Source organism: Dipodomys spectabilis, unplaced genomic scaffold, assembly GCF_019054845.1.
Source record: "Dipodomys spectabilis isolate Male_0828 unplaced genomic scaffold, ASM1905484v1 ptg000693l, whole genome shotgun sequence".
NCBI lineage: Eukaryota > Metazoa > Chordata > Mammalia > Rodentia > Heteromyidae > Dipodomys > Dipodomys spectabilis.
Genome location: NW_024871370.1, coordinates 152,760 through 177,053, shown reverse-complemented (window position 1 = coordinate 177,053; position 24,294 = coordinate 152,760). Strand labels below are relative to the sequence as shown.

The window sequence follows — 24,294 nt, the reverse complement described above, 5'->3', positions numbered from 1 at the left end:
TAGACAGTCACGTGATGGGAAGGCAGCAGGTTGTCATGTGGAAGGTGTGTAGACAGTCACGTGATGGGAAGGCAGCAGGGTGTCATGTGGAAGGCGTGTAGACAGCCACGTGATGGGAAGGCAGCAGGGTGTCATGGAAGGCGTGTAGACAGTCACGTGATGGGAAGGCAGCAGGGTGTCATCGAAGGTGTGTAGACAGTCATGTGATGGGAAGGCAGCAGGGTGTCATGGAAGGCATGTAGACAGCCACGTGATGAGAAGGCAGCAGGGTGTTGTGTGGAAGGCGTGTAGACAGTCACGTGATGGGAAGGCAGCAGGGTGTCATGTGGAAGGCGTGTAGACAGTCACGTGATGGGAAGGCAGCAGGGTGTCATGTGGAAGGCGTGTAGACAGCCACGTGATGGGAAGTCAGCAGGGTGTTGTGTGGAAGGCGTGTAGACAGTCACGTGATGGGAAGGCAGCAGGGTGTTGTGTGGAAGGCGTGTAGACAGTCACGTGATGGGAAGGCAGCAGGGTGTCATGTGGAAGGCGTGTAGACAGTCACGTGATGGGAAGGCAGCAGGGTGTCATGGAAGGCGTGTAGACAGTCACGTGATGGGAAGGCAGCAGGGTGTTGTGTGGAAGGCGTGTAGACAGTCACGTGATGGGAAGGCAGCAGGGTGTCATGGAAGGCGTGTAGACAATCACGTGATGGGAAGGCAGCAGGGTGTCATGGAAGGCATGTAGACAGTCACGTGATGGGAAGGCAGCAGTGTGTCATGGAAGGCGTGTAGACAGTCACGTGATGGGAAGGCAGCAGGGTGTTGTGTGGAAGGCGTGTAGACAGTCACGTGATGGGAAGGCAGCAGGGTGTCATGGAAGGCGTGTAGACAGTCACGTGATGGGAAGGCAGCAGGGTGTCATCGAAGGTGTGTAGACAGTCACGTGATGGGAAGGCAGCAGGGTGTCATGTGGAAGGCGTGTAGACAGTCACGTGATGGGAAGGCAGCAGGGTGTCATGGAAGGCGTGTAGACAGTCACGTGATGGGAAGGCAGCAGGGTGTTGTGTGGAAGGCGTGTAGACAGTCACGTGATGGGAAGGCAGCAGGGTGTCATGGAAGGCGTGTAGACAGTCACGTGATGGGAAGGCAGCAGGGTGTCATGGAAGGCGTGTAGACAGTCACGTGATGGGAAGGCAGCAGGGTGTCATCGAAGGTGTGTAGACAGTCACGTGATGGGAAGGCAGCAGGGTGTCATGTGGAAGGCGTGTAGACAGTCACGTGATGGGAAGGCAGCAGGGTGTCATGGAAGGCGTGTAGACAGCCACGTGATGGGAAGGCAGCAGGGTGTCATGTGGAAGGCGTGTAGACAGTCACGTGATGGGAAGGCAGCAGGGTGTCATGTGGAAGGCGTGTAGACAGTCACGTGATGGGAAGGCAGCAGGGTGTTGTGTGGAAGGCGTGTAGACAGTCACGTGATGGGAAGGCAGCAGGGTGTTGTGTGGAAGGCGTGTAGACAGCCACGTGATGGGAAGGCAGCAGGGTGTCATGGAAGGCGTGTAGACAGCCACGTGATGGGAAGGCAGCAGGGTGTCATGGAAGGCGTGTAGACAGTCACGTGATGGGAAGGCAGCAGGGTGTCATCGAAGGTGTGTAGACAGTCACGTGATGGGAAGGCAGCAGGGTGTCATGGAAGGCATGTAGACAGCCACGTGATGGGAAGGCAGCAGGGTGTTGTGTGGAAGGCGTGTAGACAGCCACGTGATGGGAAGGCAGCAGGGTGTCATGTGGAAGGCGTGTAGACAGTCACGTGATGGGAAGGCAGCAGGGTGTCATGTGGAAGGCGTGTAGACAGTCACGTGATGGGAAGGCAGCAGGGTGTCATGTGGAAGGCGTGTAGACAGTCACGTGATGGGAAGGCAGCAGGGTGTCATGTGGAAGGCGTGTAGACAGCCACGTGATGGGAAGGCAGCAGGGTGTCATGGAAGGTGTGTAGACAGTCACGTGATGGGAAGGCAGCAGGGTGTTGTGTGGAAGGCGTGTAGACAGTCACGTGATGGGAAGGCAGCAGGGTGTCATGTGGAAGGCGTGTAGACAGTCACGTGATGGGAAGGCAGCAGGGTGTCATGTGGAAGGCGTGTAGACAGTCACGTGATGGGAAGGCAGCAGGGTGTCATGTGGAAGGCGTGTAGACAGTCACGTGATGGGAAGGCAGCAGGGTGTTGTGTGGAAGGCGTGTAGACAGTCACGTGATGGGAAGGCAGCAGGGTGTCATGGAAGGCGTGTAGACAGCCACGTGATGGGAAGGCAGCAGGGTGTCATGGAAGGCGTGTAGACAGCCACGTGATGGGAAGGCAGCAGGGTGTCATGGAAGGCGTGTAGACAGCCACGTGATGGGAAGGCAGCAGGGTGTCATGGAAGGCGTGTAGACAGTCACGTGATGGGAAGGCAGCAGGGTGTCATGGAAGGCGTGTAGACAGTCACGTGATGGGAAGGCAGCAGGGTGTCATCGAAGGTGTGTAGACAGTCACGTGATGGGAAGGCAGCAGGGTGTTGTGTGGAAGGCGTGTAGACAGTCACGTGATGGGAAGGCAGCAGGGTGTCATGTGGAAGGCGTGTAGACAGTCACGTGATGGGAAGGCAGCAGGGTGTCATGTGGAAGGCGTGTAGACAGTCACGTGATGGGAAGGCAGCAGGGTGTCATGTGTAAGGAGTGTAGACAGTCACGTGATGGGAAGGCAGCAGGGTGTCATGGAAGGCATGTAGACAGTCACGTGATGGGAAGGCAGCAGGGTGTCATGTGGAAGGCGTGTAGACAGTCACGTGATGGGAAGGCAGCAGGGTGTCATGTGGAAGGCGTGTAGACAGCCACGTGATGGGAAGGCAGCAGGGTGTCATGGAAGGTATGTAGACAGTCACGTGATGGGAAGGCAGCAGGGTGTTGTGTGGAAGGCGTGTAGACAGCCACGTGATGGGAAGGCAGCAGGGTGTCATGGAAGGCGTGTAGACAGCCACGTGATGGGAAGGCAGCAGGGTGTCATGTGGAAGGCGTGTAGACAGCCACGTGATGGGAAGGCAGCAGGGTGTCATGGAAGGCATGTAGACAGTCACGTGATGGGAAGGCAGCAGGGTGTCATGGAAGGCGTGTAGACAGCCACGTGATGGGAAGGCAGCAGGGTGTCATGTGGAAGGCGTGTAGACAGTCATGTGATGGGAAGGCAGCAGGGTGTCATGGAAGGCGTGTAGACAGTCACGTGATGGGAAGGCAGCAGGGTGTCATGGAAGGCGTGTAGACAGTCACGTGATGGGAAGGCAGCAGGGTGTCATGGAAGGCGTGTAGACAGTCACGTGATGGGAAGGCAGCAGGGTGTCATGGAAGGCGTGTAGACAGCCACGTGATGGGAAGGCAGCAGGGTGTCATGTGGAAGGTGTGTAGACAGTCACGTGATGGGAAGGCAGCAGGGTGTCATGGAAGGCATGTAGACAGTCACGTGATGGGAAGGCAGCAGGGTGTCATGGAAGGCATGTAGACAGTCACGTGATGGGAAGGCAGCAGGGTGTCATGGAAGGCATGTAGACAGTCACGTGATGGGAAGGCAGCAGGGTGTCATGGAAGGCGTAGACAGTCACGTGATGGGAAGGCAGCAGGGTGTCATGTGGAAGGTGTGTAGACAGTCACGTGATGGGAAGGCAGCAGGGTGTCATGGAAGGCGTGTAGACAGTCATGTGATGGGAAGGCAGCAGGGTGTCATGGAAGGTGTGTAGACAGTCACGTGATGGGAAGGCAGCAGGGTGTCATGGAAGGCATGTAGACAGTCATGTGATGGGAAGGCAGCAGGGTGTTGTGTGGAAGGCGTATAGACAGTCACGTGATGGGAAGGCAGCAGGGTGTCATGGAAAGCGTGTAGACAGTCACGTGATGGGAAGGCAGCAGTGTGTCATGGAAGGTGTGTAGACAGTCACGTGATGGGAAGGCAGCAGGGTGTCATGTGGAAGGCATGTAGACAGTCACGTGATGGGAAGGCAGCAGGGTTTCATGTGGAAGGTGTGTAGACAGTCACGTGATGGGAAGGCAGCAGGGTGTCATGGAAGGCGTGTAGACAGCCACGTGATGGGAAGGCAGCAGGGTGTCATGGAAGGCGTGTAGAGAGTCACGTGATGGGAAGGCAGCAGGGTGTCATGGAAGGCGTGTAGACAGTCACGTGATGGGAAGGCAGCAGGGTGTCATGTGGAAGGTGTGTAGACAGTCACGTGATGGGAAGTCAGCAGGGTGTCATGGAAGGCGTGTAGACAGCCACGTGATGGGAAGGCAGCAGGGTGTCATGGAAGGTGTGTAGACAGTCACGTGATGGGAAGGCAGCAGGGTGTCATGGAAGGCATGTAGACACCCACATGATGGGAAGGCAGCAGGGTGTCATGGAAGGCGTGTAGACAGTCACGTGATGGGAAGGCAGCAGGGTGTCATGTGTAAGGAGTGTAGACAGTCACGTGATGGGAAGGCAGCAGGGTGTCATGTGGAAGGCGTGTAGACAGTCACGTGATGGGAAGGCAGCAGGGTGTCATGGAAGGCGTGTAGACAGTCACGTGATGGGAAGTCAGCAGGGTGTCATGTGGAAGGCGTGTAGACAGTCACGTGATGGGAAGGCAGCAGGGTGTCATGGAAGGCGTGTAGACAGCCACGTGATGGGAAGGCAGCAGGGTGTCATGTGGAAGGCGTGTAGACAGTCACGTGATGGGAAGGCAGCAGGGTGTCATGTGGAAGGCGTGTAGACAGTCACGTGATGGGAAGGCAGCAGGGTGTCATGGAAGGCGTGTAGACAGTCACGTGATGGGAAGGCAGCAGGGTGTCATGGAAGGCGTGTAGACAGTCACGTGATGGGAAGGCAGCAGGGTGTCATGTGGAAGGCGTGTAGACAGTCACGTGATGGGAAGGCAGCAGGGTGTCATGGAAGGCGTGTAGACAGTCACGTGATGGGAAGTCAGCAGGGTGTCATGTGGAAGGCGTGTTAGCCTCAGGTTGTAAAGGCATGTCACCAGGACATGTCCTTTGGCCTGGATTTTGCACATTGAGTGTGGGCTGTTGTGTGATGGTGAGCTGGTGTGAGCTGGAGGCCTTCCCACTTCATTCCCCATAATTTGCATGAAGCTATGCTTATTAAAGCATTGCACGTTTTTTTGTGGGTCTGCTTTTTAGTTGGAAGTTTCAGGCCTGCCCTCACAACTGTCCTTTCCATGGTGGACAGTGTCCATGTTGGCATGTCAGTCCGAGGCCTGACTGAGGCCCTGGCCACTTGAGGAGCAGGCCCTGAGCCTGGGCAGGCTGCCTGAGGTGGCTTTGGGTTGTTGGAGGCATCTTAGCGGATGAGCATGCCATCAGGCAGCTTGCACTGAGCCTTACCTGACCGTTAAAGCAAGCGTGTGTGTGTGAACTCGGCAGTGAGTACGTGGTCGCCAAGGAGGCTCAGGGCGCAGCTCTGGTCACCCTGTGGTCTCCACGGTGCTGCCGAGGCAGCATGTGGAGCTTTCTGTGTGCACAGGATGGACCAGGAGGCTAGCTTCTGCAGGCTTTCCTCCGTGCCACGTCCGAGATGAAGGAGCCCCAGGGCAGCCTGTGCCCAGCCCACAGGTCCCTTGTGGATCCTGACCCTGGTCTCCTCTGACCACGTGCAGTAGTCCGGGGTGAGGGGCTCTGGCTGTTCCTTCTGCACGGCCTGCCAGCCGTTCCTGTGGCCCCTGCCCAGCATCTCCTTGCAGACTTTGAGGAGTGGGGTGGCCAGCAGGGGCTCGCTATGTCCAGCCGCAGCTGGGACCAGTCACACAGAGCAGGGCTTCTGCCCTGGCCCTTTCTGGAAGTGAGGCCTGGGTAATGTGTGAGGTTCTTGGGAATTTTCTTCAGAGCATAAAGAAAAGAGAAGAGGAGAAGAGTCTGTCTCCACCCCCCCGTAACTTTGAAGTGCCTTGCCTGCTATTTCCTATCTCTGAGTCTTCCAAGCAGCAGCCTGCCTTTGGGTCACTAGAAATGGCCTTGCACATCTCCATTGCAGAGTACAGACCGGCTCTGCCCTCCGCAATCTGAGGGGGAGCAGTGCTGAACCTTGACGGTGGTTGAACCACTGGCAGCAGTCACATGATAGCTTCATATTTTATATGTCTTAGAGCTTTAGACGATTGAAAAGATGAAAGCATATGAACATGAGTCCCACTGTGATAAAAAAAAAAGATCAGCACACCAGAAAACAGTCATGGGTGGACACAGGAGAAGAAAGGATTTAGGAACTGGACAGTGGGCTGAGCTGTGGCCCAGGGCAGCACTTAAGCTCTGGGTGAGCGAGGCAGAAGTGAGCTCTAGAGACGGGGTGGGCGGGCCAGAGCCTGCCACTCATCCAATGGGAGCTGCCTGGCTCTGTTCCCATAGCTGTCCACGGGACAGATCACCAGGAGACAGAACGCCAGGTTTCCTGCAGGACTGTATGCGCAGCCCATGGCATGGCTGCAGAAACAACCGTGATTGGATCAAAGAGGGTTCAGAATTCTGCAAACAGAGGGAAGCTCAGGGCCTTGCACATGTTTGGCAGATGCTCTACCACTTGAGCCACAGCCCGAGTCCTTTTTGTCTTATTTTTCAGGTAAGGTCTTGTGCTCTGGAGCCTACCTATACTCTCCCTATCTCTTCCTCCCCTGTAACAGGGATTATAGACTGGCTTATTCTTTGAGATGGAATCTAGCTAACTCTGCTAAGCCTGGCCTGGAACCGTAGTCCCCCCCATCTGCCTCTTGGCTGGCTACCCACCTGTAGGACTGTTTTTGTGATTCATTCAGAGTTGACCCAGCTTCCTCTGAGTTGCTCTGGGTACAGTGGGAGCTGTCATTTCTGCTGGGGAAGGCTGCAGGGCCCCCCTTGGGCTGACCTGCCTGTGCCTCGGGTGAGCTGCAGGTACGCCTACCTCCACGGCAGCTGCCGCACCGTACGGCCAAGTGGCACCCAGGTCTTTCTGTGGTCTAGTGGCTGAGAGAGCAGTGTGGTTTACCCCGCCGACTTCAGGGATCACAACTACCCCAGCTCTAAAGACTGCCACGGCCTGGCAAGGACGGCCAGTGACTTGGTCTTCTTTTTCTTTAGCTTTTGGAGTTTGACAAGGAGCTGTCTGTCTTCAAGGACAGACTGTATGAACTGGACATCTCATTCCCCCCAAGGTAAGGAGCCCTGTGCCTGCTGGCGTGGGCGGCCGTCCCCTCTTTCCTCTCGGGTTGGCTGTGCCTGCGCCTCCGTGTGCGCGTGTGTCTCTGCATCTGTGTGTGGTCCGTGGGAACGTGTGCCTCTGTACATGTGTGTGCATGTGTGGGCATGCATGCATTGTGTGTTATACCTCCTCCCTCTCTTTCTATGGTCTGAAAGCAATTAGCTACAGATATTTAAAAATTGGGTAATTTTATTTTAAAGTGCTTTTCCAGGGTACAAGGTAGGTTATGTTAGATTTTCAGGGGTAGGGTCTGGGGACTGCCATCTCCTTGGCCACCATGCTGGGGAGCGGGAGGGGTGAGGTGTGTTCCTCTGGCAGAGAGGCGTTTACTGAGTTTTGTTCTGGTATTTATGGAATCTTCAGTCTGCAGCAATAGCACTAGTTCTCACAGGACAGGAACGCCGCCGTGGCACGGGACAGGGATGCTGTCATGGCACGGGCCTCATTGGGCCCTTCTCGGCTTCCTTCTCCTGCCTCAAATCCCACCACCCAGGTGCAGAGCGCGCCGGGTTGTCTGGGCACTGGGCTGTGCCTGCACGGGTAGCACCTGGGTTGCACACTTCACCCCTGCACGTTCTGTGCTTGCCTGACAGTAAGCACAGGGCCTTTGCCTCCAAACACGCAGTTGTACCTCTGGAATGAGTTTGACAGCCACTTGGCCTTTGACCCTCTGCCTGGGCTGCTTCTGTGAGCCATCTCCATCCCTTGTCACCAGGGAACAAGGCTCTGAACACCCCCAGGATCCTGCCTGTCACTGAGGCTCCCGACCTGCAGCCAGCTAGGCCCAGCACCCTGCTCTGCCTGCCCTCCTGCTGGCCTTGCACAAACCTCCAGCCTGTCCAGGTTGCCGCTCTTGGCAGGGTTGAGGTCTGGGCCCAGTGTGCAGAACTTACCATCTGAGGCCTGCGTGCTCCCCCCGTGACGTCTGGACATCTTGTTTCTGTAATAGTAAACCCACTATACGTTAACATGAGTAAGATATTAATGCAAAACTACTTTCCCCCCAAAAAAGTTAGAGTAACAGTGTTCACATTTATTGTTTATTTTATGTATGTATGTGTTTACTTATTTATTTTGTCGCCGCTCCTGGGACTTGGACTTGAGACCTGGGTGCTGCCATCGACCTTTTATGCTCAAGGCTCTACCACTTAAGCCACAGCTCTGCTTCTGGGTTTTTTAGTGGTTAATTGGAGAGAAGAGTCTTCTTTCCTGCCTGGGCTGGCTTCAAATCCTGATTCTCAGACCTCAGCCTTCACAGAAGCTAGGATGACAGTGTGAACCGTGCGCCGTTTGGCTTGGTGGGTGGCAGCTAGCGTGTAGAGCCAGCCAGTGCCCAGACGGGAGCCCTCGGGGCCATGAGAGAAGTGTGCTGACCACCCCAGGCCGGGCTGTCCTCCCTCCTCGTGGCGATTTCCAGGCCTTGCTGCCGGAGCGGGTTCGGACCATGGAGAACCACTGGCCTCCACTCAGAGCAGGGTCTGGGTTTGGGAGCCACAGGTGCTGTGCGTCTGTGCCTCACCCGGCAGCCCTTGGCCAGGACACCCCGACCTCCGCAGACAGGTCTTCACAGGAAGTGCCATCAGGCTCCTGGGACAAAATGCATTTTCCAAAACTCTGGATTTTTCCTGACAGCTTGGATTTGTGTTTGGAAGCCCTCCTCAGGAGACCCTGCCACCCTACTGACCTCACTGTCCACCAGGCTGCCAGCAGAGTGAGGTGGTGCACACACACCAGCACTGCAGACCGGTACACACACGCACCAGCACTGCAGTAGCTCACACATGCACCAGCAGAGCAGAGAGGCACACTCACACCAACACTGCAGACTGGCACACACACGCCAGCAGAGCAGAGTGACACACACACACGCCAGCACTGCAGAGTGGCACACACACGCCAGCAGAGCAGAGTGGCATTCACATGCACCAACACTGCAGTAGCTCACACACGCACCAGCAGAGCAGAGAGGCACACTCACATGCACCAGCAGAGCAGAGCGGCACACACACATGCACCTGCGCTGCAGAGTGGCACACACATGCACCAGCACTGCAGAGTGGCACACATGCACCAGCACTGCAGTGACACACACATACACCAGCACTGCAGTGACACACACACATGCACCAGCACTGCAGAGTGGCACACATGCACCAGCACTGCAGACTGGCACACACACGCCAGCAGAGCAGAGTGGCACACACATGCACCAACACTGCAGTAGCTCACAGACGCACCAGCAGAGCAGAGAGGCACACTCACATGCACCAGCAGAGCAGAGCGGCACACACACATGCACCTGCGCTGCAGAGTGGCACACACATGCACCAGCACTGCAGAGTGACACACACATGCACCAGAACTGCAGAGTGACACACACATGCACCAGCACTGCAGAGTGGCACACACATGCACCAGCACTGCAGTGACACACACATGCACCAGCACTGCAGAGTGACACACACGCATGCACCAGCACTGCAGAGTGGCACACACATGCACCAGCACTGCAGAGTGACACACACACATGCACCAGCACTGCAGAGTGACACACACACATGCACCAGCACTGCAGAGTGACACACACGCATGCACCAGCACTGCAGAGTGGCACACACATGCACCAGCACTGCAGAGTGACACACACACATGTACCAGCACTGCAGAGTGACACACACATGTACCAGCACTGCAGCGTGGCACACACACATACACCAGCACTGCAGAGTGGCACACACATACACCAGCACTGCAGAGTGGCACACACATGCACCAGCACTGCAGAGTGACACACACATGCACCAGCACTGCAGAGTGACACACACGCATGCACCAGCACTGCAGAGTGACACACACATACACCAGCACTGCAGAGTGACACACACATGCACCAGCACTGCAGTGACACACACATGCACCAGCACTGCAGAGTGACACACACATGCACCAGCACTGCTGAGTGACACACACACATGCATACACCAGCAATGCAGAGTAACACACATGCACCAGCACTGCAGAGTGACACACACATGCACCAGCACTGCAGAGTGACACACACATGCACCAGCACTGCAGAGTGGCACACACATGCACCAGGAATGCAGAGTGACACACACGCATGCACCAGCACTGCAGTGATACACACGCATACACCAGCACTGCAGTGACACACACACGCACCAGCACTGCAGATTGACACACACATGCACCAGCACTGCAGAGTGACACACACATGCACCAGCACTGCAGAGTGACACACACATGCACCAGCACTGCAGAGTTACACACACATGCACCAGCACTGCAGAGTGACACACACATGTACCAGCACTGCAGAGTGACACACACATGCACCAGCACTGCAGTGGCACACACACATGCACCAGCACTGCAGCGTGGCACACACACATGCACCAGCACTGCAGAGTGACACACACACATGCACCAGCACTGCAGAGTGGCACACACACATGCACCAGCACTGCAGAGTGACACACACACATGCACCAGCACTGCAGCGTGGCACACACATGGACCCGCACTGCAGAGTGACACACACACATGCACCAGCACTGCAGCGTGACACACACATGCACCAGCACTGCAGAGTGACACACACATGCACCAGCACTGCAGAGTGACACACACATGCACCAGCACTGCAGAGTGACACACACACATACACCAGCACTGCAGAGTGACACACATGCACCAGCACTGCAGAGTGACACACACACATGCACCAGCACTGCAGAGTGACACACACATGCACCAGCACTGCAGAGTGACACACACACATGCACCGGCACTGCAGAGTGACACACACATGCACCGGCACTGCAGAGTGGCACACACATGCACCGGCACTGCAGAGTGACACACATGGACCAGCACTGCAGAGTGACACACACATGCACCAGCACTGCAGAGTGGCACACACACATGCACCAGCACTGCAGAGTGACACACACACATGCACCACCACTGCAGCGTGGCACACACATGGACCCTCACTGCAGAGTGACACACACATGCACCAGCACTGCAGAGTGGCACACACATGCACCAGCACTGCAGAGTGACACACACATGCACCAGCACTGCAGAGTGACACACACATGCACCAGCACTGCAGAGTGACACACACATGCACCAGCACTGCAGAGTGGCACACACATGGACCCGCACTGCAGAGTGACACACACACATGCACCAGCACTGCAGTGTGACACACATGCACCAGCACTGCAGAGTGACACACACATACACCAGCACTGCAGCGTGGCACACATGCACCAGCACTGCAGAGTGGCACACACATGCACCAGCACTGCAGAGTGACACACATGGACCAGCACTGCAGCGTGACACACACATGCACCAGCACTGCAGAGTGACACACACACATGCACCAGCACTGCAGAGTGACACTCATGGACCAGCACTGCAGAGTGACACACACATGCACCAGCACTGCAGAGTGACACACACATGCACCAGCACTGCAGAGTGACACTCATGGACCAGCACTGCAGCGTGACACACACATGCACCAGCACTGCAGCGTGACACACGCATACACCAGCACTGCAGCGTGACACACACATGCACCAGCACTGCAGCGTGGCACACGCATACACCAGCACTGCAGCATGGCACATACACTAGCATGCTGCAGAGTGGCGCATGTACTGTCGATCTGCAGCCAGTGGAAACCGCAGCACCAGTGACACACCTGGCCTTCACAGGACATTCTGCGGTGCTTGAGTCCTCTCCCATGGAACCCACGCTCGGTGCTCACTGCATAAGCACACTGCTTGGTCAAGGCATGTGTAGACCACAGGCTGCCCCACTGGTGCTGCTGGTTCTACGGTGGCACCTCTCCTTTTCCACTTTGGCCTTCAACTCATGGTGCAGCACAGAAACCACTTGCTGCTGTGATGCTGGGCAGCTTTCCCTCTGAACCCCTGAGGAGCCCCACTCCCCCTGGCCGCTCTCCCCCAGCACTAGCCTGATGCTGCACAGCCCGCCTGACTGGCAGTGGGAAGGACTCTGGGTGGAAGGGCGTGTCTGTGCATGAGTTGCCAGGGCTGCTGCCCCTGTGAGGACAAATCTCAAACCACAGGACCAGACAGACCTGCCGCAGGCTGGGTGGGCACCCAGTGCCCGCAGCTCTGTGCGTCTGCACTTTCACGTGAAAGAGGGCGGGGGTGGGACGGGGCAGGACAGCCCTCAGCCTTGCTTGTCCTATGGAGAGGGGCTGAGGGGGAGGAGAGTCGGTGAGTGACAGCGGCTCCTGGAGCTGCAGTGAGGGAACCAAGGCTGACGTGGTATCTCTAGCCCCGCCTCCAGGGCGCCACTCAACCACCAAATTCTTCCATTTAGTAATTCCAGTTAGCCACTGCTCTTATTGCTCAGTTCTTTTTCTTTGGTTTTAGGGTTTGTTTCTTTTTTCCTTTCTCAGGCACTTGAAACTATTCAGCAGTCTTTAAAACAGGGCGCTGGTGACACATATTAATCCAAGCTACTCAGGAGAGACTGCAATATAAGGACTACAGTTTGAAGCCAGCCCAGGATAGAAAGTCTGTGAGACTCCAGTTAACCACCAAAAGAAAGCCAGAAGAGGAACTGGGGCTCAAGGAGTAGAGTACTAACCTTGAGCAAATAGGTCAGGCACAGTGCCTAGGTACTGAATTGAAGCCCCATCCCTGGAACACACAACACACACACACACACACACACACGTGTGTGCACGTGCATGCACGCTCATGTGTATGTTCACTGAGACTCTGGGCCTCCCATGAGTGTAGGTGTTCTTTTAGCAGTGCACTTGCTGTGGGCAGGTAGGTCAGGAACATGGTGACGGTGAATTACCCTTGAAGGCAGGTGCTTTCGGATCTGTGTCGCAGAGGAGCTGCATGGGGGCTGGAGAGGGAGCCGGGGCATTTTTGCAGGTGAAATCGGACAGAACTTCCTCTCCCCTCCCCGCTTTCTCCCAGGGACACAGCACAGCCCCTTGCTCTCTCTCCTGTAGTTGAAGAGGAGTGGGGGGTTGCATCTGGATGGCAGACTGGGCTGGCTCTCCTCTCCCCCCCTTCCCTGCGATACTCAAACACAGCCAGCTTTGTGCTTCCCAAGCGTGGTAGCTACCAGGCTGTGGTCACGCTGTCAGAGCCGAGCCACCAGGTCTGGGCTGGGCCTTGTCACCGGGGCTGGGCCAGCAACAAGTAGACAATCAGCCAGCATAGGGGTGCCTGCCTGCATCCTGAGGGGCTGTGCAGGGCTGGGGTGCCTGCCTGCATCCTGAGGGGCTGTGCAAGGGTGCCTGCCTGCATCCTGAGGGGCTGTGCAGCATAGGGGTGCCTGCCTGCATCCTGAGGGGCTGTGCAGCATAGGGGGTTCCTGCCCGCATCCTGAGGGGCTGTGCAGCATAGGGGGTTCCTGCCCGCATCCTGAGGGGCTGTGCAGGGCTGGGGTTCCTGCCCGCATCCTGAGGGGCTGTGCAGGGCTGGGGTGCCTGCCCGCATCCTGAGGGGCTGTGCAGGGGTGCCTGCCCGCATCCTGAGGGGCTGTGCAGGGGTGCCTGCCTGCATCCTGAGGGGCTGTGCAGCATAGGGGTGCCTGCCCGCATCCTGAGGGGCTGTGCAGCATAGGGGTGCCTGCCCGCATCCTGAGGGGCTGTGCAGCATAGGGGTGCCTGCCCGCATCCTGAGGGGCTGTGCAGGGCTGGGGTTCCTGCCCGCATCCTGAGGGGCTGTGCAGCATAGGGGTGCCTGCCCGCATCCTGAGGGGCTGTGCAGGGCTGGGGTTCCTGCCCACATCCTGAGGGGCTGTGCAGGGCTGGGGTGCCTGCCCGCATCCTGAGGGGCTGTGCAGGGGTGCCTGCCCGCATCCTGAGGGGCTGTGCAGGGGTGCCTGCCTGCATCCTGAGGGGCTGTGCAGCATAGGGGTGCCTGCCCACATCCTGAGGGGCTGTGCAGCATAGGGGTGCCTGCCCGCATCCTGAGGGGCTGTGCAGCATAGGGGTGCCTGCCCACATCCTGAGGGGCTGTGCAGCATAGGGGGTTCCTGCCCACATCCTGAGGGGCTGTGCAGCATAGGGGTGCCTGCCCGCATCCTGAGGGGCTGTGCACCATAGGGGTGCCTGCCCGCATCCTGAGGGGCTGTGCAGGGCTGGGGTTCCTGCCCGCATCCTGAGGGGCTGTGCAGCATAGGGGGTTCCTGCCCACATCCTGAGGGGCTGTGCAGGGCTGGGGTTCCTGCCCGCATCCTGAGGGGCTGTGCAGGGCTGGGGTGCCTGCCCGCATCCTGAGGGGCTGTGCAGGGGTGCCTGCCCGCATCCTGAGGGGCTGTGCAGGGGTGCCTGCCTGCATCCTGAGGGGCTGTGCAGCATAGGGGTGCCTGCCCGCATCCTGAGGGGCTGTGCAGCATAGGGGTGCCTGCCCGCATCCTGAGGGGCTGTGCAGCATAGGGGTGCCTGCCCGCATCCTGAGGGGCTGTGCAGGGCTGGGGTTCCTGCCCGCATCCTGAGGGGCTGTGCAGCATAGGGGTGCCTGCCCGCATCCTGAGGGGCTGTGCAGGGCTGGGGTTCCTGCCCACATCCTGAGGGGCTGTGCAGGGCTGGGGTGCCTGCCCGCATCCTGAGGGGCTGTGCAGGGGTGCCTGCCCGCATCCTGAGGGGCTGTGCAGGGGTGCCTGCCTGCATCCTGAGGGGCTGTGCAGCATAGGGGTGCCTGCCCACATCCTGAGGGGCTGTGCAGCATAGGGGTGCCTGCCCGCATCCTGAGGGGCTGTGCAGCATAGGGGTGCCTGCCCGCATCCTGAGGGGCTGTGCAGCATAGGGGTGCCTGCCCGCATCCTGAGGGGCTGTGCAGCATAGGGGTGCCTGCCCGCATCCTGAGGGGCTGTGCAGCATAGGGGTGCCTGCCCGCATCCTGAGGGGCTGTGCAGCATAGGGGTGCCTGCCCGCATCCTGAGGGGCTGTGCAGGGCTGGGGTGCCTGCCCGCATCCTGGGGGATCAGCCAGCATAGGGGTGCCTGCCTGCATCCTGAGGGGCTGTGCAGCATAGGGGTGCCTGCCTGCATCCTGAGGGGCTGTGCAGGGGTGCCTGCCCGCATCCTGAGGGGCTGTGCAGGGCCCGGGGGGGGGCAGCTGAGGAGCACAGGTGGGTAATTGTTAATTTTATCACCACTGCAATTAATTACAGTGATTGTCCCGGGAGCCGAGCAGGCTGAGATAGAGCCGGCTTGTCCTGTCGCGCCCCGTGGATTTGCTTCCAGATAAGTGCTGGGCCGCGCAGCCCACATTAATCACCGGTGGACAGGCTCCGAGTGTAGGAGGGGATGGGATGCACGGCCTCTGGACCCAGGTGGCCTCCTACGTGGTGTCGGCTTCCATTCTTTGATGTCAGGTTCCCCTCACAGAGAGCACCCCAGCCTACACAGCCAGGCCCTGCTTCTGACCCTGGTCAGAACAACTATCCACCTGCGGACCTCTCTGGGCAGCTGGAGTTGGTCCTGAGCCCCAGCAGTGCCAAGGGCCCTGGGCTGAGATCTAACGTCTACACAGGAAATCCACTTGCTGGCCCTGACTTGGGGACCTGCTGTGTCCAGGTGGTGACCTCCTGTCAAGTCCTGTGCTTACTCACAGACGGAAGGGACCCAGACAGGCCATTCCAGGCTGATTGAGCTTGGGGACTAGAACACCTTCGTCTACAAGTGCATGTAAAAGTGAGCTGCAGAGCCGGGTGTGGCGACCATAATCCTCACTGCTCGGGAGGTGGCCGCGAAGACCACCCAGGCAAAGTTAGCATGAGCTTGTCTGGACAGGATGATGTCAGGGGTGTATGAGGCCCCAGGCCCGTGGGCCCACTGCAGCTTCAGCATCAGAGCTGTGCTGAGGAGACCAGAGTTCTAAGGGCAGGTGGTGGCTCCGGATGATTCCCTTCCAAATTGGCACTTTGGAGTGAGGTGGTTTAGGTTGGTCTCACGTTGGCAGTGTGTGAAGTGCACACCAGACCCAAGTCTGAAGACACAGGGACAGCCACAGGGTCAGAGACGGTGAGCAGAGTGTGGCTCCCTAGGCCCCACAGAAGGGTCAGCTGGGATGCTGTGGACAGCCGAGGCCAGCAAAGTGAGAAGCTGTCCCAGGGTGCGTGGACAAGCCGGAAAAGATCAGCCTCTCTGCCAGGAAAGGCCCAGTGCCTGGGCCTGGCCCTGCTGCCCTAGCCCTGTGAGGACCTCCCAGCCTACCTGTGGGAAGCCCTGCTGCCCAACCCTGCCTGCTTCCCACCTGGCCTGCACCTGGCTGGAGTTCCACCACCTGCACACACCTCCACCCTGTCCCTTGCACTGACACTGTCACCTGCACTGACACACTGTCACCTGCACTGACACACTGTCACCTGCACTGACACACTGTCACCTGCACTGACACACTGTCACCTGCACTGACACACTGTCACCTGCACTGACACACTGTCACCTGCACGCTCCTCCATCCCATGTGGGGCCCAGCCTGAGTCCCAGACAGGCAGCTTCTACCAGGGGTCAAGGTTCATTTCTCCAGAATCTATGCCCAGGGTAGAGAAACACTTAGCAAGTTAACCTGCTATTTCAGTATTCTTTAAAAATATCATGTAACCAAACACCAGGTAAGGTCTTTAGTCCTTTGAGAGACCAAGGCTACAGTTCCTGTGAATGTTTGTGGGCTCCCCCTTGGTGAACAGGCAGGAAGTGCATTCTACAAGGTGTCCCCACATCCAGGAGATGGAGGACCAGGCCAGCAAGAGAGTGGCTGGGCTTGCAGGAGGCGGAGGACCACAATTAACCCTGACAGGAGCTCTGACCGCTTCAGACTGGAAAACAGCCTCATTCCTTCTACTAAGGACAGCAGACTTGAGGGGCTAGGACACCCTCCTCAACACTGTTGGCTTTGGGTGACCAGAGAGCAACATTCGACTAAAAGGATGGTTGTGCAGGGTCTAGACATTGAAGGCCCTAAAAGCACTGTGGACGCCCTGGGGTAGGGAAGGCAGACCTAGGCAAAGAGCCCTACAGGGCCCTCCTTAGTGGCACCCAGCGAAGTGCCCTTCCCAGGCTGGGCCTGGCAAAATGCCCTGAGGTGCCCACACCAGACCAGTTGTTCTCAGGAGAGCTCACCTGTTACTACAGCATAGTCTAATAAGCACAATGCCCATGTGGGGTGAGTTCCTACTCATCAGGACAGCCTCTGAGATGACACTGCTTCCTGCTCTGAGATGACACTGCTCAATGCTTTGACAGGACACTGCACACAGCTCTGACAGGACACTGCACACAGCTCTGACACTGCACACAGCTCTGACATGACACTGCACACAGCTCTGACAGGACACTGCACACAGCTCTGACACTGCACACAGCTCTGACACTGCACACAGCTCTGACAGGACACTGCACACAGCTCTGACACTGCACACAGCTCTGACAGGACACTGCACACAGCTCTGACATTGCACACAGCTCTGACACTGCACACAGCTCTGACACTGCACACAGCTCTGACAGGACACTGCACACAGCTCTGACAGGACACTGCACACAGCTCTGACACTGCACACAGCTCTGGCACTGCACACAGCTCTGACACTGCACACAGCTCTGACAGGACACTGCACACAGCTCTGACAGGACACTGCACACAGCTCTGACACTGCACACAGCTCTGACAGGACACTGCATCCTGAATCAGGGCTACTCTCTCCAGACGTAGACATAAGACAAGTGGTCTCCTCAGATCTGGATTGTCTCTACCTACGGGTTGTGGTGTGTGGAGGCGGGCAGTGCCCGGTGGGGCCACCCAGGGCCAGGCTGAGCTATGTCAGGATGACCCCGTGGGTGAGGTGGTGTGTACCCGTGGCGTGGACAGGGTGAGGTGGGAGGGCTCACTGCGATGGTCAGAAGACCCAGCAAGAAGGCCGCGGTCACTGGCTGGAGCCCCACCTTCAAAGAGCTAAACAGGCTCTCAGGGGCAGCAAGCCATGGACAGGGACCCCCATGGTCATGCCTGATAGGAACTGCGGTCAGCAGAGTGAGTGGACGCCGGGCCTGCGGGAGGAGACATGAGCTGCCCGTAGCAGCACTGGAGGAGAGCCGAGTTTGCCGTGAAGACAGGTTGTGCCGGTGGCTGCTGTGGAGGCATCTGTGTGCGCTCTCTCCTTGGACAGCATGGTCCTCCCTTCTGGACCCAAGGACGGCAGGGTGAGGGTGCGCCTAAAACCGCCTCTTTGTCTCCGCAGCTACCCGTACAGCGAGGACCCCAGCCAGGGCCAGCAGTACATGAGCACCCGCTGCCCGGCGTGGTGTGACCGCATCCTCATGTCCTTATCTGCCAAGGAGCTGGTGCTCAAGGTCAGTGGAGGCCCTACGGCCATGTGGGCGGCATGCCACCCTCTTGGGTGAGCACTGACCTCGCGCTGGTCCTTGCTCAGGCCAAGGATGGAGAGGGAGGGGGAAGGCCGCCATCTTACAGTCTGTCAGACCTGTGGAGCCCATGGCCTCGGAGGGCGGCTGTGAGACCCAGGCTTGCACCTGGGCTGGACAGGCCTGGGGGGACCATGATGTTCTCAGAGCTGGGAACTTGCCCACTTTCATAGGGTTTCCAGGGGATTCCATTCTCTCCCATGTTTTAACCCAAAGGGGTGTTTTTCAGAAGAGTTCGGTTTGTGTCGGCTTGTCAGCAGTGGGCACACAGTGGGCCCCACAGCACAGACATCTTCTTGCTGCTCACCATGCAGAGCCGAGGGTCCAACCCAGCCTGGTCTGGGGTTAGCAGGACCAGGAGATGCGGGTAACTGTGAGCCTGGAGCTCTGTGCTCCAGCGCCCTCTCCCCGCAGCCCAGTCCCGGCATGTCGGACCAACCCCTGCCCCCCCACATGCCAGGTCAGCCCAGTTGCCCTGAGCTTCTCCATCTGTGTCCCTGCTGCCCTCCCCGCTGTCTCCTCCAGAGGCCTGGCCCCCACCATCTCCACCTGCTCTCCCAGAGCGCTCTGCAGGGGAGGACGGAGGCAGGAGTGTGGTGATCCCCACTTAGGTCTGCAGGACTCGAGTGAGGTGGGCTGGGCCAGGGCCTTGGGCAGCCCTCCTGCCAGTGCCCTGCCAAGTGTCCAGCCTGCTCACCGATGTGGGCTCCATGCCCAGCCTGCTCACCAGCGTCCATGCAAGCCTGAGCAGGTGCTAGCCAGGAACCCGCAGACCCAGGGCAAGCTGGGCAGGAGCCTCCCCTGTCGGCCTGGACTAAAGCACACGCCACGTGGAGGAGGCAGGTGGTGGACTTGCACACTGGCTGCCTCGCCATGGGTCGCCTGCCTGACCAGGGGCCCAGCTGGGGAGAACAGAGACTGCATCGCCCAGGAGGCAATACCTAGTACCACAAACGCTACGCTCAAGTCTGCAAGGACACGGTGCGGGCTTGAGTTGGTGGTAGAAAGCTACTGGGGGCCTGGCGGCCGTGCAGAGTCCAAACACAGCTCCACAGAGGGCAGTCTTTGAACCGACTGCTCATGTGTTCACCTGCCCCTGGGTGCTGGCTTCACAGTCACAGTGGGAAGCCTGGCTCTGCTCTTCATCTGAGCAGAAGGCAAAGCTTCCCTGGCCCCTAAGGGTCCGCCCATGGAGCGGGAGTCCCACGGGCCCTTGCCTGGACTCCAGCAGGCGGCGGGCATGGAGGGGGGCAGACGGGGCTGGGAGCAGCCTCCGAGGTGCCATCCATCACGCCGCGCTCCGGCGCCCCCACCGCACTCCAGAACAGCGAAGGCAGCGTGCCGCGGAGCTGCGTGCTCGGCGAGGTGTGCCGGGTCCTGCCTGCGCCCTGCTGTCATTTGTTTACCTGTCCAAAGATTATGCAGTTGAAAATCCACAATTTTATGCTGCCTTGTAAATTACCACGCCGCGTTTGATGGATGTCCCCGCACTTCCGCGGAGCCGCCCCGCACTCCTGAAAGATTGGAAGGTGTTTGTGCGTGCGGGGCCGAAGGTTATGTTTTTATACTTTCTGGCAGGAAACCATGCTGGAAAGTAAATCTGACCTTAAGCTTCCTACTGCATTAAAGATAATTCAGTGTTAACTTTATCGTCTTGGAAGCTTCAGCTGTGGATATAAAACTTCAGCCTGCTCGGAGCTGGCTGATTGCCGGCAGCAAACCTTGACTTTGCCCAAAGTACCGAACTCTGCCGGTGCCGCCGGAGCGTGGCCCCGCTCCTCCATATGCAGCATGGCCTTGTGCGTGGCATCCGGCACCTGTGCTCCTGCGTGGGGAGCTCTGTTCACCGAGCAGGCTGTCAACAACGAATGTAAACAGAAGGCGGGAAATGGACGTGCTGCTATAGTTAGTGAAGCCCCTTGGCCAGGAGGCTCGGAGTGGGGCGGAGTGCAGCGGGTGAGGGGCCACGCCTGCCGGTGCAGAGCTCAGCAGACAGGGAGCCCCACGCTCCCCGGGCAGGGGGTGTGATGCTGCGGCGGCAGTGGTCAGCTGCAGTGCCTGGCCAGACCTGTCCAGGGCCAGCTCCCCCACTGGCCAGACCCACCGTGTGCCCTGCAACCCTACCTGTTACCCCCAGTGGCACGCAGTGTACCCCAACCTCCCATGCTGCTCTCTGTTTGCTTCCAGTCAGAGAGTGAGGACAAGGTGGCCACCTACGACCACATTGGGCCCAACGTCTGCATGGGAGACCATAAGGTAAGCGGCCTTGTTGAACCAGGCCCGGGCGGATGGCTGGCAGGAAGGCAGGGTGCGGGGTCTCACCTCCCTAGCCTAGCTGCAAGCCAAGTTAGATTGTGTTTATTTAATTTTAATAAAATACTGAGAGACAGATGAGTTGGGAGGAGGATGGCAAAATGACTAGTTGTAATAGAAAATTCATCATGCCATTGTTCGTAAAACACCGTGTCTCCACTGGTTGTTTTTGAAGACTGGTTAGGGCTCGGTGTTGCACTCAGGTCAGCCAGTCAGAGTGATAAATAGGTGTCCCATGGGCCCGGTTGCTTGGGACAGGCACTGGACGTCTGTACCGACGGCCTGGGGGCGGGCAGCCCTGCAGACCCAGTGGTATGGAGGGGTCCACGCGACCCTGCCGGGTGGACGCACCCCTCCCCGCTGCGCTGCGCCCGGCACTGACATCCTTTTTGCCTGAGCACCTTCCCTGTGAACACGAAGGCTATCTGGAGCCTCTCACGGCTCAGGCGGTCTCGTCCACATCCTGTGCTCCGTGCTGCCTGTGCACATCAGTCTCCTCCCGTGGACCCGCCCCAGCCTCCCAGGAGACTTGTGGGCCCGCGGCCTGCCTGCTGACACCCTTTCTCCTCCCCGCTGCAGCCCGTGTTCCTGGCCTTCCGAATCGCACCCGGGGCAGGTAAACCTCACGCCCATGTGCACAAGTGTTGTGTCGTGCAGTGACGTGTTGGTAAATATGGCTCCTTCCCTTAGTTCTCCTTTCTGCAGCTTTTCCTGGTGTGTTTGCTCCCTTAATGAACGACTCGTTTCCCTTCAGGAAAGAGGAGCCAGCGCCAGGACCGGGCGCTCGGCGAGACCTCCCTGTAGCAGTGTATCAAAGCTACTCCAGCCGCCACCGGTCCCTGCCCAGCGTTGCCTGCTAGACGGCCGGCCCCACACTTCGCTTCAGCCTCCGGAGCCTCCGGAGCCTCACATACCTCACCATTGTGTCTGTTCGTGTGACATTAAGTAGACATGCTGGGTTTTTAAATAAGTCACAGTCCTATTGCCAAAACTCTAATAGACAAGCAGAGATTCTGTATTTTAGACTCACACTTCTTCATTTGTCCTGAGTGTCTGTGGAGGAGCTTCTCCAGTGTAGAGCCCAGGAGCCCGGGGCCCCTTGCCCGCCGGGGTGGCCCCGTGGTCCAACTCTACTGCCATGTGACGTGGCCTCTGAATCACACTGCAGCTGCTTTCCATTTTTATATATATAAATACATATAAATATATACTTTTTAAAATAATTTATAAATCTTACCAAAACTTACGCTGAATATACTTTCCAGTATGAGTGCACGCGTGTCCCATCGGCAGGTAGACTGAGGCAGCAGTTGAGTGACACAGGCCAACACCAGTTCCCCAGACGGAGGACCTGCAGTGCGGGAGAAATGGCCCCACTACCCAGGTCCCCGCCCTTGTCACTCCGCTGCCTTCCTCTGTGTAAGATTAAGAACTGAATGTGAAGTTTGTAGCTAGCCTGGTGTACCTTTTAAGAATTTTGTAAACCATTTTGTCTTTTGTTACCGTTTTATGGTGCCAAGTATCCTACATAAAACCATAATCTCGTGGGAGAGTTAGAAATAGCCTCGTCCGCTTCCCACGGATCGCTTCCAGCATGGGCCGTGTGTCAAGGGACGCTGGGCTGCCTGTGGCTGCCGGCCTGCGGGGCTGCGGGTGGCCTGCTGCCCACACTCGGCTCCCAGCACTGAGTACCGCGCGGAAGGCAGCCGCAGAGCCTGTTGCCAAAAGAGACACAGCGTGCGTTTATTGATTTACTTCTGAACACTACAGTTCCTGGACCGGGCGGAGGCGTGAGTTCGCGTGTTTCTGTGGGAATCACTACCCTGGAGAGTAACTTGGTGTCTGCAGGCCGGCCTGGGCTTGGGAGGTGTGGTCCGGTCTGCGCAGTGCTGTGGTCTACGCTGTCAACATGCCACATCTCGGCCACCACTGGAGATTGTCTGGTTTCTGCTGCGTCCTTCTTCTGAAGGCCTTTGGAAGAGACTGCCCGGTTCCTAAGCAATAAAATTGATCCTGGTGAAAACAGTTCCTGCTGCTTTGTCTCCTGCCCCCCCCCCCCTTCCCGTCTTTGAAATGCTAAGTTCTGCTGGTGGCTTCCTTTGTGCCCTGTTGTTTGTGCTCTGGCTCATGAATCCTAGCATTTCACTGGCACTGACTGTCAGAGAACCAGTTCTTGAACTTTTCTCTATCAGGAAAAAGGCTTGTCCCTCAGCATTTGTAATGGAGGTATATAAGTGGTTTGCTTTCCAAAAACAAAAACTTAAAATGAAATTAACTCCTCTGATCTTACCTTTAGCTGAGATATAGCTCATTTGCTGAAATTACACCGCCACCCTTGAGAAAATGAGCTAAGGGACAACACCCAGACCCTGAGTTCAAGCCCCAGAACCCAGCAGATGTGTGCACAAACGTACACACACGCGCACGCACACAGATTTGGGTTCTTTTTAAGGAAAACCAGCCAGTGACCCAAAAGAAATGTCACCTAGCGATACAACTACCGGGGAAATGCTAAACAAAACTGCAGACTTCTACTTTTCTCATAAACACCTTCAGAATTCCAGTCTCAGAGAAATTTTGGATCAACCTGTACTTAATAGGCGATATTGCAACTCAAGGCTTAAATCTGCTACAGAGCACCTGTGGAATACCCGCGGGCCCACGAACAGAGGGAGCAAGTGGGTTTTGGCCTGGGAAATCACACCCTTGGAGCCAACGGGAATGTTCCATAGCTAGGCAGCTTTGGGGGTCCAGGGGTTCCCCGGAAGGCCCTCCCCCGCGGCCGGGGCCCTTCCAGAGTTGGTCGCAGTGGGGTTTGTGAGCCGCTCCAGATGGGCACAGGTGTTTGGATGGAAACGGTGGTTTTGGGGGCCGCGCGGCGCTCGGCTGCAGCCCCTCCGTGCGCGCCGGGGCCGACTTGCAATGCTCGGCTCGGCGTTCCGGCTTCTCCAGCGGCACCGGGCTCGGCCGGGCCGCCCGGGGCAGCTCCCGGCGGGCTCCGCGCGCCCGCACCGGCGTTCTGCCCATATTCGGGGGCCACCAAGGACGCGGGCCTGGTGCGTTAAGGGGTGCGGTGAGGGGGGCGTACCTGCCGCGGGGCCGCTGTGGGCTCCTCCGGGCACCGCGCTTCGGCTCCTTCCCGCGCCCCTGCTGGGCCGCGGAACCGGCGCGCGCACGGGGACCGCGCCGCCGCGGGACGGGCGGGAGGGAGCCGCGCTCCGGACGGAAGAAACACGCGGGGCCGCCGGGGAGCCGCGCTCCGGACGGAAGAAACACGCGGGGCAGCGGGAGCCGCG

The 24,294-nt window shown here is 58.0% G+C and overlaps 1 protein-coding gene across 2 annotated transcripts in view; it reads left to right on the top strand.

The window, feature by feature from the left end:
• The window catches only part of Inpp5a (inositol polyphosphate-5-phosphatase A), a 229,349-nt gene extending 207,469 nt beyond the window's left edge, over positions 1-21,880 (top strand). Inside the window, exons 12-16 of one of the 2 annotated variants that reach the window (XM_042672306.1) lie at positions 7,099-7,172; positions 18,502-18,613; positions 20,873-20,941; positions 21,578-21,665; positions 21,753-21,880. In XM_042672306.1, the coding sequence (XP_042528240.1) occupies positions 7,099-7,172; positions 18,502-18,613; positions 20,873-20,941; positions 21,578-21,658 (336 nt within the window). In that variant the 3' untranslated portion in view covers positions 21,659-21,665; positions 21,753-21,880. Of the gene's footprint in view, positions 1-7,098; positions 7,173-18,501; positions 18,614-20,872; positions 20,942-21,577; positions 21,666-21,688 lie in introns of both variants that reach the window. The other variant, XM_042672307.1, reaches the window with a different exon arrangement.
• The last annotated feature ends 2,414 nt before the right edge of the window (positions 21,881-24,294 follow it).